The sequence below is a fragment of the Sinocyclocheilus anshuiensis genome, unplaced genomic scaffold, assembly GCF_001515605.1.
Source record: "Sinocyclocheilus anshuiensis isolate Anshui unplaced genomic scaffold, SAMN03320099.WGS_v1.1 scaffold1, whole genome shotgun sequence".
Lineage (NCBI taxonomy): Eukaryota > Metazoa > Chordata > Actinopteri > Cypriniformes > Cyprinidae > Sinocyclocheilus > Sinocyclocheilus anshuiensis.
The window spans coordinates 856176-871841 of NW_015539843.1; the positions used below are offsets into that span (position 1 = coordinate 856176).

Sequence of the window (15666 nt, forward strand, 5' to 3'; positions counted from 1 at the left end):
ACCAATAAATGAGCCCGCAACATATTAAACTGAAACTACCCTTTTATCTGAAAAGCAAAAACATAAGTTATTTTACAAAAATCAGCAAACTGCAACAAAGCAGGAACAAAACTCATCTCCAATCACCTGTACGCAGAATATGATTGGAGAGATAGAAAAGGAGAAAAACACAAGAGCTTCAAAGGGGAGCTGTAACATAGCCACATATTTATAGCCTACTAAAACATTGGCTATTTGAACCAAATCTGCTCCTAGTATTAGTATAGGCCTACTTGTTTTTTTTTTTTTTTTTACAGCCCGTGATAATTAATACATTACAAAAAAAATGAGGCTACCTTATAAAGGAAAAAAGTCATCCCACTCCTTTACGTCTACTATCATCGCTTGGATTACAACGTCACGCGCCTTCTTTTTGAACGTGATTTTTCTTCAATCCCTCATTGAAGAAAAATCACGTTCAAAAAGAAGGCGAGTGCGGAGGGGGCAGAATATTTGACAAATTACGCTACAGCACTTATATTTTTGCACTGATTGGCTATTAACTGTGAGCAGACAGAGTGTCAATCAATGCATTGGAGAATACAGTGAACATAAATGAAAAGAAACGAAGTTGCTTGTCAGGTTTTCCTAACAAGCAACCATATTTTTTAAAATAAGCCCAAAAAAACGCAACCCGCGACCCGGGATTTTTTCACGCAACTTTACAAAAAAAGAAGCCCAAAGTCGCGTATAATACGCGGACTTGGCAACTTTGATGAACGGCTCGAATAGTTCCTGTATCAAATGAAGGCCCGCCTTCTGAAATACGAAATGTACTGTGATTGGTTAGCTGGGCCAGTGTGTGCTGTGATTGGCAGCACTTGGCGCCTGGTCGGGAAATGTCACGCCCTTTACCATAGCTGCCTGCCAGCTTCAGTGTAAGTATTGCGTCAAAATCAAATAAATTTCAGCGTGATTTAAACCCGGATGATTGTAACCACTCTAAGTTTGTCTGCCTTGGGAAAGCTAGTGTGTCTCCGACATAGTGATAACACTCGTTGCCTTCTCTAGTGCAGCTCAACCAGGTCTCGTCCCATTCGTCGGTATTTGTGATATCACAAAAACCGGAAAATATGCGTTGTAGTCCAAACGAGTTATTCGTTGTAGTTTTTGAAAAGTGATTTCTGTTAAATAAAATATCTCCTTTTGAATTGGACTTTGAGCTTTGTAACTTTGCAGATCTTTTTTATGCTCAAACATCAACATTACAGACTAACTAAAGTTGAAAAAGTGAAAAAGCATAATAGGACCCCTTTAAATGCATTTCATATTAGCGGCATTTACAAATGTTATAACCTAAACTACAAACGCATATAAACGTTTTTTTTATTTTTTATTTATTTATTTTTTTACTATTGCATATTGTTTTAAAGCAGCTTTACAGAAACTCATCACTAGCATTGTTCTTTGGCGCACATTAAAATAAATGTACACATGCCAAATATTAACCAGTTACACAGTAAGATTATAACTGGTATTGTGTTCATTAAATAAATTATTTAATATGCAAGACATGCTTAACTTGTGAAGACAATGATTAATTGATAGTCTTTGTCTATCCTAAAACTGCTAGAGAGATGCAGACAGTGGTCAGTAAAGCACCCCTCTTTGTCTGGATGGTAAGTTGGTGATGTGTGTGTGTGTGTGTGTGTGTGTGTGAGAGAGAGAGAGATGGAAACTTGACACACCATAGAACAGGAAGTTTGCAGTTGACCACAGACCCTGAAAAATAAGACCTCAGATCTTAAAATAGCTCTTATGTGACAAATATAAATCAGTGACGTTATTTACATTACTTTCTTGTTTAATATTTAAAAAAATGATTAACAATTTACTGCTTAAATTCTCAACAAAATAATATAAGACAATAATATGGAAACACTCAGGCCTCATGGAGTCAACCAAACATTTTTAAAATGATTTAATTTGCCTAATTGTCTGGGTTTAAAAAGTTTGTGATGTTAAAAAAAAATTAAAATACAATGCTGTTTCCTTTCATTTGGTTACAAAAAAACACGAGGAAACTCATGATCTTAAGTAATCATTGTGGCTTTGGCTCTTGCACAGCTCTGCAAAGAAGTGTTAAACTCTTTTGGGCTATACAGGAAGTAGATATGGCGGAACTTGGAGATGCTGTTTGCGTCACAGGCAAGTTTAGCAGAAGTATGATACACTAGATGAGACAGTCTTAAGGAGCTGGGTTGGAGACAAGACCGAGAGAAATGGAGGAGGACATTAGAAAGAAGGGGATGCTGTATTTACAACAGCAGCGGTTTGGGAAGGTAAGACAGAACGTGCTTTACTTACCAGGGGACTTTGAGGCAGGGAAACGTTAAGAGACAATATCAAAGAACAATCGTGTTCTTTCACGGTAATGGTCTATCATAGAACAAAATGAAGGCTGTACTAAAAGACTCAGTTGGCCTGACTGCAGGATGTAGCTGCTTCATTATATAAATGACCACAAAATAATGATATTCTTGAATATTGTAAAAACCCTTTTGTTGGATCCTATTTTTTTAATGTCAAATAATTTCAAAATGTTCTGTTGCAAAGTACTACTGGACAGTTGGTCCTTTTTTATTTCCTGTATAACATCTACAATATTGAGTGTGTTGTACGTAAAATTGCAGAGCAGCCATTCATATTGCAGATGAATATAATATAATATAATATAATATAATATAATATAATATGGTAAGTTGGTGATGTGTGTGTGTGTGTGTGTGTGTGTGTGAGAGAGAGAGAGATGGAAACTTGACACACCATAGAACAGGAAGTTTGCAGTTGACCACAGACCCTGAAAAATAAGACCTCAGATCTTAAAATAGCTCTTATGTGACAAATATAAATCAGTGACGTTATTTACATTACTTTCTTGTTTAATATTTAAAAAAATGATTAACAATTTACTGCTTAAATTCTCAACAAAATAATATAAGACAATAATATGGAAACACTCAGGCCTCATGGAGTCAACCAAACATTTTTAAAATGATTTAATTTGCCTAATTGTCTGGGTTTAAAAAGTTTGTGATGTTAAAAAAAAATTAAAATACAATGCTGTTTCCTTTCATTTGGTTACAAAAAAACACGAGGAAACTCATGATCTTAAGTAATCATTGTGGCTTTGGCTCTTGCACAGCTCTGCAAAGAAGTGTTAAACTCTTTTGGGCTATACAGGAAGTAGATATGGCGGAACTTGGAGATGCTGTTTGCGTCACAGGCAAGTTTAGCAGAAGTATGATACACTAGATGAGACAGTCTTAAGGAGCTGGGTTGGAGACAAGACCGAGAGAAATGGAGGAGGACATTAGAAAGAAGGGGATGCTGTATTTACAACAGCAGCGGTTTGGGAAGGTAAGACAGAACGTGCTTTACTTACCAGGGGACTTTGAGGCAGGGAAACGTTAAGAGACAATATCAAAGAACAATCGTGTTCTTTCACGGTAATGGTCTATCATAGAACAAAATGAAGGCTGTACTAAAAGACTCAGTTGGCCTGACTGCAGGATGTAGCTGCTTCATTATATAAATGACCACAAAATAATGATATTCTTGAATATTGTAAAAACCCTTTTGTTGGATCCTATTTTTTTAATGTCAAATAATTTCAAAATGTTCTGTTGCAAAGTACTACTGGACAGTTGGTCCTTTTTTATTTCCTGTATAACATCTACAATATTGAGTGTGTTGTACGTAAAATTGCAGAGCAGCCATTCATATTGCAGATGAATATAATATAATATAATATAATATAATATAATATAACATAATATTATAATATAATATAATATAATATAATAAAATAATAAAGCAGGTTGTAAATTAGTTTTTTGGTATCTATGCAAACATTAAGGCCTCATGGAATGGAACCACTAATGTACTCTGGATGATGGGTAGTACTCCAGTGCAAGCATATAGATCACTTCAGTTGTTTCTCTTTTTAACATGCACTGTAAAAGTTAAATTCACTGTCAGAAAAATGGCAGCTGTGGTTGCCAGAACTTTACCATAAAAAATATGGTAGCAGCATTTTAGGTTTGCAGTCATTTACAGTAAAAAAAAAACAAAAAACAATTAATTAACTGATATAATTAATTAATTAATAATTCCTTACATTTATATAGCGCTTTTCTGGACACTCAAAGTACTTTACATAGAAGGGGGGTATCTCCTCATCCACCACCAGTGTGCAGCATCCACCCGGATGATGCGACGGCAGCCATATTGCGCCAGAACGCCTACCACACACCAGCTTATTGGTGGAGAGGAGACAGAGTGATGAAGCCAATCAGCAGATATGGGGATGGTTAAGAGGCCATGATGGTCAGAGGCCAATGGGCAAATTTGGCCAGGATGCCAGAGTTACCCTACTCTTTTTCGAAGGACATCCTGGGATTTTTAATGACCACAGAGAGTCAGGACCTCAGCTTAACGTCTCATCTGAAAGATGGTGCTTTTTGTCAGTATAGTGTCCCCGTTACTATACTGGGGCGTTAGGACCCACACAGACCACAGGGTGAGCACCCCCTGCTGGCCTCACTAACACCTCTTCCAGCAGCAACCTAGTTTTCCCAGGAGGTCTCCCATCCAGGTACTGACCAGGCTGACCAGGCTCAACCCTGCTTAGCTTCAGTGGGCAACCAGTCTTTGGGCAGCAGGGTGATATGGCTGCTATATAATGGTAAATAACAGCCAACTGAAGTACTAAAATCTAATACATTGACAACCACCAAAAAACACAGGTGGTCATGAAAAAAGAATCACAGCTCTTCACAATTATCTTTCCCACAAGATGAAGTAAATACTAAAATACTGAAGGTACACACAGTGTCATGCACACAAATATAAAACACCATCATGGTAACAGACATTAAAACCATAATGCAGTAACTTAATAACTTAACATTAACCAATCAACAGGTTTTTACCATAGCATTTTTACAGTCTTTTGCCATTAAATTACAACATTTTTACAGTGTGGGGAACGTAATGGATTGGTTGAATTAGTTTGACACTGCTTGCATCAAAATATACAATACTGAAATAACGGATAGAGATTTGGGGATCAGATATTAAAGGTTCCTGTTTTTATAAGGGTGTACATGTATGTGTTTTTATGTGTGTTATTGTGACAGAAATTATATTTCAATTCACAAGTGAATAAAAAAGATAAATACCACTGAAAAAAAAAAAGACTTCTACATTATAATTTTGTGTGCAGCTTGCTGGGCTTATACATTTCAATGAGCAGCCTTCACTTTGCCTAATTTGAACCACGTTTGTCGACAAATACTCCATATCAGTAGAGCAATTACAATAAGAGAGAAATTCATGGATTGCATTAAGCTCACTGGCAGTGTCATGAACAACTTCCTGAACTGTGAACGTGATCCACTTTAACTTGTTCATATTCTCATCTAAAACCATTTTCACTTCATTTTGATTGATGTCACTGATAATATTGTTAGTTCTGCCATATGGGACTGCAGTAGATGAATAACCTGTTGGCATAATTTAGTGGACTTATGGGCTGCTGGAGTCCATTAAAGTGAGCTAATGTTAGCAATAGGATCAGGCTTGTCTCTTTAGGAAGCCACAAGGAGGGTGTTGCATCTGTAATAGATTATGTGCTGGTTGAGGGCATGAATTTCTCAGAAATGGTAGGTAATGCCGTACCACAGAGATTCTCTAAACTCTACATCTTATTACGGGTATTTCCTGACTGAGGAATCTCACACTTTAAATACCGTGAATTAATGCTCCTATGATCCAACCATCCTCAGGCACTTGAGCCAATCTTAAAGCTGGAATACATTCTCATGATCTTAATCGGTATTCTACATGTGTGCCTTATTGACATGTATACACATTTTCCCATTGGGGAAAACTTTTAGTTTAAAATTCTTCATGTTGTCATTGTAGGAAGATGAACTCTGGCTAATTTTACATTAACCACTTCCCATTTTAAGGTCAAAAACAAAGTGCTAAAGTGCAAAACTGTTGGTAACATCACTGACATTATGAAAACTATATTTGTTGTACTATGGGGAAGAGTGGGGTAGAGTGTGTCGGTGGGTAAGATATGTCACTCCTTTAATATAGCTGTGCATTATTTTTATCCATATATTTAGAAAAGGGATCATCATATGTGATTTAGAGATGCATGTGAGTAACTTTAAGAAACTGTTTTTGCCTGTCAATGTAAATTTTCGACATAGCAGAAGATTTTATGGTTTAAAAATATACATTAATTTATAAAACTATGTAAATGATTTGGCTAAAGACTAAGCAATTAATTATTAAACAAACAAAATAGCGTGGGGTAAAGTGTGTCACATCTTTTGGGGTAAGCTGTGCCAATGTTATAATATATTTTTTTATTTGAATTAACAGTGATTGTAAACTTTGATTCTAAACACAGGCATGCTATTAAAAATAGTATTAATATTACAAATACTAAGTATGTTAATCGTTTCACTACATTAAAATGGCCAAAATATTAAACCTGCGTTTGGCTGCTTTATGATAGTGTGAATAATGTGCATCAAGATGAGATTTTAAAATAGGATTGTGCATGATTAATTTGTTTTTTGGGGAAAAAGTTTGAAATGTAAATCATATGACCCAGTGATTCAACCTACTCATCAACATTTGAATCAAGTTTTGTCACAAGACGATATGTTAGGTGCTTTCTTTTAATGTTGTTTGATATTAGACATCCTGAAATATAATAAGGTCCATTAGTTTTATATCTCAATTTTGTTCATGCCTAGAGGACAACGCAAATTAAAAAGTGTGATAGTTTACATCACTTTCAGCCATCTATCTTCTCTCTGTTTCAGAAATGGCGAAAGGTCTGGTCCGTGCTGCACCGAGAGAGCTCCTGCTCCATCTCTCGCCTTGAGTTTTTTGAGTGTAAAGATGGAGCTGGCAACACGCTGGAGAGATCCAACCGCAAACAGGAAAACAAAAAGGTGAGCAACACCCGTGGAGCTCAGATTTTCCCTGTATTGCAAACATAACAAATAAGATGTGGCGTGTTTGAGGAGAGTGATGTAGATCAGTGATGTGCCATGTTACATGAACAATCAAACTCGGTGGGGGGTCATGCACATGGCTTATGTGTGGGCGGACATGTACAAACAATTTGCAGGAAGTACCATTAAATCTGTTTCCATTTTTGCTAAGAAATATGACAAACAAAAATTCCCTCTTCCAAAAAAAGTAGAAAGGATTTTCACAGAAATGTTATCTTCTGAAATTAATGCGTATGGGTAATGAGCAGTCCTGAGAAGAAGAAGAAAAAAAAAACGTTCATGCATCAACCTACCCACTCAAATGGCAAATATTGAAGCATATTTAAATGCTGATGTGTATGAAACAGACTCACCTCATCAAAATATTTAAGCAGTTTATTACAGACATATTATGAGTAAATAAGACTGTCGAAATTTTTTTATTAAACCTCAATTTCTGAGTTTAATTTGTGTATGTGTGTGTTTAAACAGGTGATAAAAATGAATGACTGCATTCGCGTTTCGGAGGCTGATGTCGAAGGCTGTCCACAGGATTGTGGACCCTTTTTGGTGGAGACAACTGAAAAGACATTTGTTTTTGCCGTTGAGACAGCTGAACTGGAGGATTGGATCCAGAAACTGTGTGAAATCGCCTTTCCGGTATTTAACACTGCGTTTAAAAACATTTGTATTTTTTCCTGTTTTGGAATATTGTGGTGCAACGCCTCACTTGACACCTGATTGCAAAAGTACAGAGCGGTTATATCAAAGTTTCCAGGTTTGGTCCTGTCTTTCATTCCAGGCTTTGTAACTGTAGTTGCGTTTTTGAAGTTCTTGTTGCATGCCAGCGTAACAGACATTTATGCTTACTTCTGCCATCAGCTAAGACTATATTGTCTTTGCTGAAATCCTGTCAACTGCTTATGCTAAAATTTCTGCAGACGTGAGGATTCAAATTGCAGCAGCTTGCCAAGGTTTTTTGTCACCTCAGCAGATGTAAAAGCCCTTCAAAGCTGATCAGAAACTTGCTCGTGTGACTCGTGGAGTTTCTCATGCTGCTCTAGTTAATGCTTGTGCAAAGAAGAGCTTCTGTTTCAAGTGAATGTTTTTTTCTATCTTTTAAGAAAGGAAGCTGTTTTCATATCTTATTGTACAATATATTTGTGTTGTGAGTGACAGTTATAGTTTAAATAATGGAAGTAACTACCAAGTAACATTGACTTAATAGATGTTAAAAGTACATAACCTCTCTTCGGACAGTTACAACATGTAAAACCTCACTCTTGCTCCACTCTGGCCATGGGTTACAGTAAATGCTTTGTGACATTACATGGGCTAAGAAGTGTGCTCTGAGCAAAGGGGCCTGTACCCAAAAAGTCGACCTTATGTAAGTTTCTCTAATTATAACTTCTCATGTTAACACTCCAGCAGTACCTACTAGTATGACATACCTAGTGGTTTGACCTCACACTCTTTTGATGGAGCTAACATATATATGCGCTTTTATTAAATCCTTCTCTTTAGTTCCATATCCACTTGAACGACATGTTAACACCTTCTGAAGTACATGTGAGTGGTTCCTAAGGGTGTTCTGGCTGAAATGTTGTTTTGGTCCCTAGATATGGCTGGGTTTCCTACTGTGGCATTTTACCAGATGATATTGCTTGCCAGCAAGAATTGTGCACCTTTCAGAATTGAATTGAGATTGCGATAGAAAACAGGATGTAGTATTGCAATTCAAATTTGAATGTAAGGAGACTGAAATAAAATGTAATGATTATTAACTTTATTAATAACTTTATTTATTATTAATGCAATTAAAAACTGTATTTTTTTATTGAAGAGAGACAGATAGGAAAATGTACAGATGGATGGATGGATGGATGGATGATGGATAGATAGATAGATAGATAGATTTAGATACTATAGATGGAGAGACAGACAGACAAACAGATTGATGGATGATAGATACATAGATACTGTAGTAAGATACTGTAGATAGATAGATAGATAGATAGATAGATAGATGGATAGATGGATACTTAGATACTGTAATTAGATACTATAGATGGATAGATAGGTAAATGAACGAATGGATGGATTGATAGATGATAAATGGATAGACAGATAGATACATAGCTACTATAGTTAGATTCTCAAGATAGATAGATTGAATGGACCATTCAGCTATGGATTTCAACATATTGATGTTGACCAATGGGAATGCTGAGCTTATGTATGATGTCTCAGGTTCCTCCAGCTTTGTAGCTTTTTTTCCTAAAAAAGGCCGCTGTCTTTGAGAATTTGAATCTGAAGTAGTGCTACAGAAAGTCAGCAGTAGAAGCTGTGTTGAGGCTGTTGAATGAGGAATGCTGTGTGGAATGGAAGAGCTTGATGTAATGCATTGGGGGAAATGAATACGGCTTTATGCTAAGAAGGTTTCTGTTGTGCAACATAATATGATCACTTTGTTGGCTCAGAAAGCGGTTCTTCAACAAAGGCCATTTGTCCAAAGTCTTGTGGTGAGGTTAAACAGTATTTCAGCTGGTGCAAAAATAAAGAAGTGCAATGAGAATTTCCATAGCACATACCACTGAAAATGACACTTGCTGATACAGTGAACAGTGTGAAAAAGAGTATATTTTGCTGAGTATATTCTGCTGTTGTAACTGTAATTGTGTTGTAACTGTAGTGAGTGTTTTGTGTTGTAACAATTTTGAGTGTTTTAGGACTGCGAATCTCAACAATTTTAATTTATTTTTTTCATGGCCCATATTTTATACTGGACATTAAAGTTGCACTGCAGGACTTTGGCCTATCTATCACCATCTGTGGTTAAAAAAATTACTCTTTATGCAATACAAATTATGCGCGTAGGTGAATCTAATGGTTTGATGATTACCTGCGCTTGCCTGTGATCACCATATTAGAGCGGATCAGTGTTATTTTAGTATTATTCATATACTATTGTAGATTTTATTAATATTTTGAAATACTGTAGCTTTTATTTGTATATTTTCAGTTTTCATTTTGATGTGATTCATTTTTTAAATTTTTATTGTGTGTCTGACATTCATTAGTTTTTTTTTTTATATTTATAAATATTTTTAGTATATATATATATATATATATATATACTGTATATATGACAGAGCGAGGAGCAGTGAGAGGAAACAGTTTACATGCTGAATCTCATGATGCCACGATGGCGGACAACACTCTCTACTGCAGCAGAGAAACTGGTAAGACAGTGTACAGTCTGTACAATTCAAAAGAATCATTCCAAAACCACTAATATGAACGCAAATAAGACTAAAGTCAGTTGCTTGAGGAACTGCTCTGATGGATGAGCTGGTTTCAGAAATCTGGTGAAGTACCTTACAGAGGTCACACTGCCAGCTCATCTGCCAGTTTCTGTGAAAAAGACATGCAAAAAACATAACTCATGGCCAGCAATAGAGGTAAATACTAACTAATTTGGTACACCGTCTCTACAAAGCTGACACGCTTACACTGAGATAGGCTTGTTCACTAGTCTGACACATCTAGTTAATTTTGTGCTGTGAATATTGCAAACCAGCAGCTAACTTCTTCATTCCTCTGTTACGTAGTGGAAAGTTGTGGCTCATCTTTGTTCTCTTGTGGTGGAAAAAAATGTCAAACAAGTGTCCGCCTTGTTTGCAGATTGACCACTATCTGTGTAAATGCTTAATATCCTGCTGTTCTCAAAGATTGTTCAGTGCCTGTTTGACTTCCTTTACATCCATTTTTATTTATTTATTTTTTGTCTTCATTAATGCTGGGTAAGTGCTGTTTGTTTAATGGTTGGCATAGCTTACTGTTCTTTGTAATGCTGTCATTACTTTGGGAGTGTAGTTTGACTCTTTTGCAATTATTTGCAAATATTACACATTTTGCACATACACACATTTTCTCATTCAGACGTTCTTGTACGTCAAAGCTGTATCTGACTCAGAATTGTCTGATGTCATCAATCAAATTCTGACCTTTATTTTAAAATGTAAACACATGTACAGTTAATACAGAGAAGTCCAAAAGAGTCTGCATTGGAAATCTGGGATTTGAAGAAAAAAGAAAAAAGTTTTTGAACGTTTTTATGTTCTTCTGCTCACCAAGGCTGCATTTATCTGATCAAAAATACAGTAAAAATGTGAAATATTATAACAATTTGAAATAACTGATTTCTATTTGCATATATTTTAAAATGTAATTTATTTCTGTGATGCAAAGCTGAATTTTCAGAAAATGTTCAGTTTCGGTGTCACATGATCCTACAGAAATCAATCTAATATGATGATTTGCTCCTCAAGAAACATTTATTATTATTTTCAAAGTTGAAAACAGTCGTGCTCATTCATATTTTTTGTGGAGACCGTGATGCATTTTGTTCAGGATTCTTTGATAAATAGAAAGATCAAAATAACAGCATTTATTTAGATAAAACATTTGTAATGTTACAAAATATTTCTACATTTTTGCTGTCACTTTTAATGAATTTAATGCATCCTTTCTAAATAAAAATATTAAATAAAAAAAAAAAAAAAAAATTAATTAATAAAACATACTGACCCAAACTTAACTGTAATATATATAAACAAATTTCAAATTCAGGTTTTCAAAAAAACAAAAAACAAAACATAAATAAAACAAATTATGTTATTGTTTGCAATGACATTTTCATAATGCAAATTAGACGCATTTCCATTAATGATTTCAACCTTTCAGCCCTGAATTAATGTTTACGCTTTATTAGGATGAATCCATTGAACTTTGCATTTTCTTCAGTCTTGGTACTTGTTTCTTCTTCCATCTGTTCAGTTACATTGAGCAAATTGAAAAAGAGGCAAACAGACTATCAAACAAATGCACAAACAAAAAATAACCGAAACACGTCTCCAAAGATGGAAAAGACAGATATAAGTCCTCAGTGGACATGTTCCACATTGTGGCTTTCAGCAAGATGACAGTCAGGAGAAGTGGAAGTATAAAACATAGATCACTGATGCAGCACAGGTGCCCCAGCCAGTCTAACTTCATTGGGCATTTGAACACAACCCTGACTGTTTAATCATGGATGATTATGTTACTATATTTGCCTGCATTCAGAAATGGCGTTCAAATGATCTCATTACTCTAATTGACTTATTTCTGTCAGTAAAAAGTTGGCCCATATGTCTGTGTGAGCTTCAGCATTCTGTTGCTTTCTTTCCGCTCTGGAGTGCGTCGGGCTTGGGGGAATTTCAGATTCAGACGCTTTATCAAATCCATCTGTTTCAATTTAAATATCAGAAGGCCTTGTTATGTCAAGCGACAGCAGGGTAACAGGGTGCGTGAGGAATTCAGCGATCAGAAGGGAACTGTAAGGCTGTAAAACTACTGCTTATTTACAGTACATACAGAGATGTTAACGCCACGATTCAACCTTTTCACAACCAACACAAAATCATCAATGAATCAAACCCTATGGAGAAATTAGTGATACTGACAAACTGTAAACCACATCAAATAGCAGCAGATCACGTAGTATACGAAACCACATGCCAGATTCTAAAACAGTAGTATTAGGAGGTCAGAAAAGCATCACTCATCTTGACTCCGCCAGTTTATTTCTGGTGCCAGATTCGTCACATTAGTAAAATCAAAGCATAAAGCGAAACAGAATAAAATTACACTACAGTTAAAAAGTTTGGGGTTGGTGAGATTTTTTAATTAATTTGAATGTCTCTTATGGTCACCAAGGCTGCTTTTATTTGAACATATATTGTGAAATATTATTACAACTTAAAATAACTTTTTTATTTTAGTATATTTTAAATTTTAATTAATTTAATTTATTTTCAGCGTCATTACTCCAGTCTTCAGTGTCACATTCAGAAATCATTCTAATAAGCTGCTTTGCTGCTCAACAAACATTTCTTAGTATTATAAGTGTTGAAAACAGTTGCAAAAGAACTGCTTTTATTTGAAATAGAAATATTGTGTAAAATTATAAATGTCTTTACTGTCATTTTTAATCAATTTAATGTGTCATGATAAAGGAATAACTTACTGTCCCCAAACCAATATTATTTGTTGTTTAAAAAATATCAGTCAATGTCACAAATTATTACTTTGTGATTTATAACAATACAAAACAATGTAAAAGCTTTGCCATGATGAATCAAGAAAGAATATTTTGTGACTAAAACACTATATTTGGAATAGATAAGGGTTTTTCTGGCTGATGGTAACCTTAGGCTTGCGCAGTAGCCGGTGGATAGCGACCTCCTGCTAGCAAATCTGATTGGATGCCACAGGAAATCCTCCACCTGATAAAATCCTCTGTTTATGCCACTTTTAACACAGTGGCTGGCTGCACATCTCACACTGAAAGAGCTCTCAGACTTTTAGACCCCACTCTATTTATGTCTACATGAAATGCATTGTTTGCATCAAATGTATGTACCTATACGGATTTACAACCTCCTGAACAAAGCACACACCTGGAGGGAGAAAGAGAGAGAGAGTTATGCAAATGAGGTCATGTGGAAAGTAAGTGGAAATGGGGGGTTACAACCACAAAACAGTTGCTGTGAATTTGGTGCATTGCCAAATGTAGAGAAAAACAGAGAGAGAGAATCTTGCATATGAATCTTGCCACTTGTTGCTCATGACAACAGGATGTAAATGTGGAAATGAGTCTTTTTTTTTTTTTTTACAATAGTCTGTATATAGTGTGGCTTTTTTGTTCTTTTGCAGGAAGTGCCACTCTTTCATTTGCTGAGAGGTGTGGAGTGTTTGCTTCTGTTCTGACAGCTGCAAACAGAAGCTAGCATTGTCTTTGCAAAGGCACACTTCCTCTCAATGAAGTTTGACTGTGGCTGGAGTAGCCACGTTTCAAACGGAAAAAAAGATACCTCCAAACCACATTGCAGTCTTTGTCTTTCTCGCTCTCTTCCCCTTTCTAGTAGGATTATTGGCATAATTACGCAAACAAGTTTTGGTGCTTAGTAACAAAGGGCTAGAGTAATGCTTGTAGTGTGAGCTATAGTCTTGTGGGCAGCGCTCTGACATACAGCACAGCTGCACCTCGCGATCCGAGGTCAAGTCCCAGCTCCAGGTCCTTTGCTGATCCCAGTTCCCTTCTCTCTCTTTCATCAAATATTAGATGAAAACCCTAAATTAAATACAAATGTGAAATGTTGCCCTGGCAGCTATCTGAAATAAGTTAAAACACTAAGATTACTAACTTGAATAACACTGAAATTAAATGGAAATAATAACAAATAAAAAAGAAATAGTAATATTTATAATAATAATAATAAAATCTAGAATTAAAATGGAAACTAGAAATATAAAAATAAAAGCTAATTACTACAACAGTACAAAACTACAATAGCATCTAAATAATATTACCATATCAGTTGTTTGTTGAAGTGTTTTGTTTTTTTCCCACTCCTTATGTCAAGATAACAAACTTTCTTGGAAACTTTTTATCATGTCTTCAGCATATATTTTTGCTACATTTTTATTCATGCTTTTAACAGTATTTATAGATTTTATTCTTTATCCTTGTTCCAGACCAAGACTTTCTATTGTTTGTTTGTTTTTTTATTTATTTATGAATGAGTGAATGAATAAATGATATTCATCATTACATTTAGATAATCATAATCCAAACAGAAATATGAAATAATCATCAAACATTCAATAGTTATAGTTAAAATATTGCAGTGACAGAATATTTTATTGTGTATAATTCCCGCTCAAACTGTAATGTATAAGGCTTAAAATAAAATATTAAATAAAATAGATATTTACATCATTTTTAAATGAAATATCTAAATAAATATTTAAATGTATGAATAATTATTTAATTAACTGTATTTTGGATACAAAACATTTGTAGGATTAGCAAAAACAAAAACACCCAGATATTGTTTTTTCTATTTATTTATTTATTTATTTTTAAATTCTAAAAGATAATAACAAAATGATATATTTCAGAGTAATTTTAACTACTGATATGAAATGCTATTAAATCAGACTTTGAAAAACATCCACATTTGCATTAAATTTATGCAGAGCCTGAATTAATACGTAGCCCACTGTTATGGGTCGACTGTTTTTGGACTGAATGGCATAAGCAGACAAATCTCCTTCTGACACTTCACCTCAGGAAATTAATAGTTTCATCAGCCATGTCTGCTACCGCGTCGAAAAACATCTGCATGGCGAGCCCTTTAATAGACAATCCCTCTGGAGCAGCAGCAGAATCGTGCGCGCCACACAGTTCACCCTGCAGCTCAGCAGTAACAAATGGGGTGTTGACCTTTCTTAACCTGGAACATCTAATAAGATGCTTGTTTCTCAGCAGTGCATGTGCTAAATCTGTACGCTTGTGTGAAAAACCAATTATATTGTGTACATGTCACTTCAAAAGAAATCTGCTTTGAATATGTGAGAATGTAACGTCTCTGTTACGTATGGTAACCCTCGTTCCCTGAAGGAGGGAACGGAGACGTCACGTCGGATGACCGACGAATTGGGATCTCGCTTAGAGAGACCAATCTACTTCGAGTGTAAACTAAACGAGCCAATGCAC

General features: G+C 35.3%; 1 protein-coding gene across 1 annotated transcript in view; it reads left to right on the top strand.

Moving 5' to 3' along the window:
• Positions 1-3308: 3308 nt before the first annotated feature.
• LOC107684514 (docking protein 2-like) overlaps positions 3309-15666 on the top strand; it is a 17300-nt gene continuing 4942 nt past the window's right edge. The window contains exons 1-4 of the mRNA XM_016480787.1: positions 3309-3399; positions 6888-7019; positions 7554-7721; positions 10216-10303. Of these exons, the coding sequence (XP_016336273.1) occupies positions 3340-3399; positions 6888-7019; positions 7554-7721; positions 10216-10303 (448 nt within the window). The 5' untranslated portion in view covers positions 3309-3339. The remainder of the gene's footprint in view (positions 3400-6887; positions 7020-7553; positions 7722-10215; positions 10304-15666) is intronic.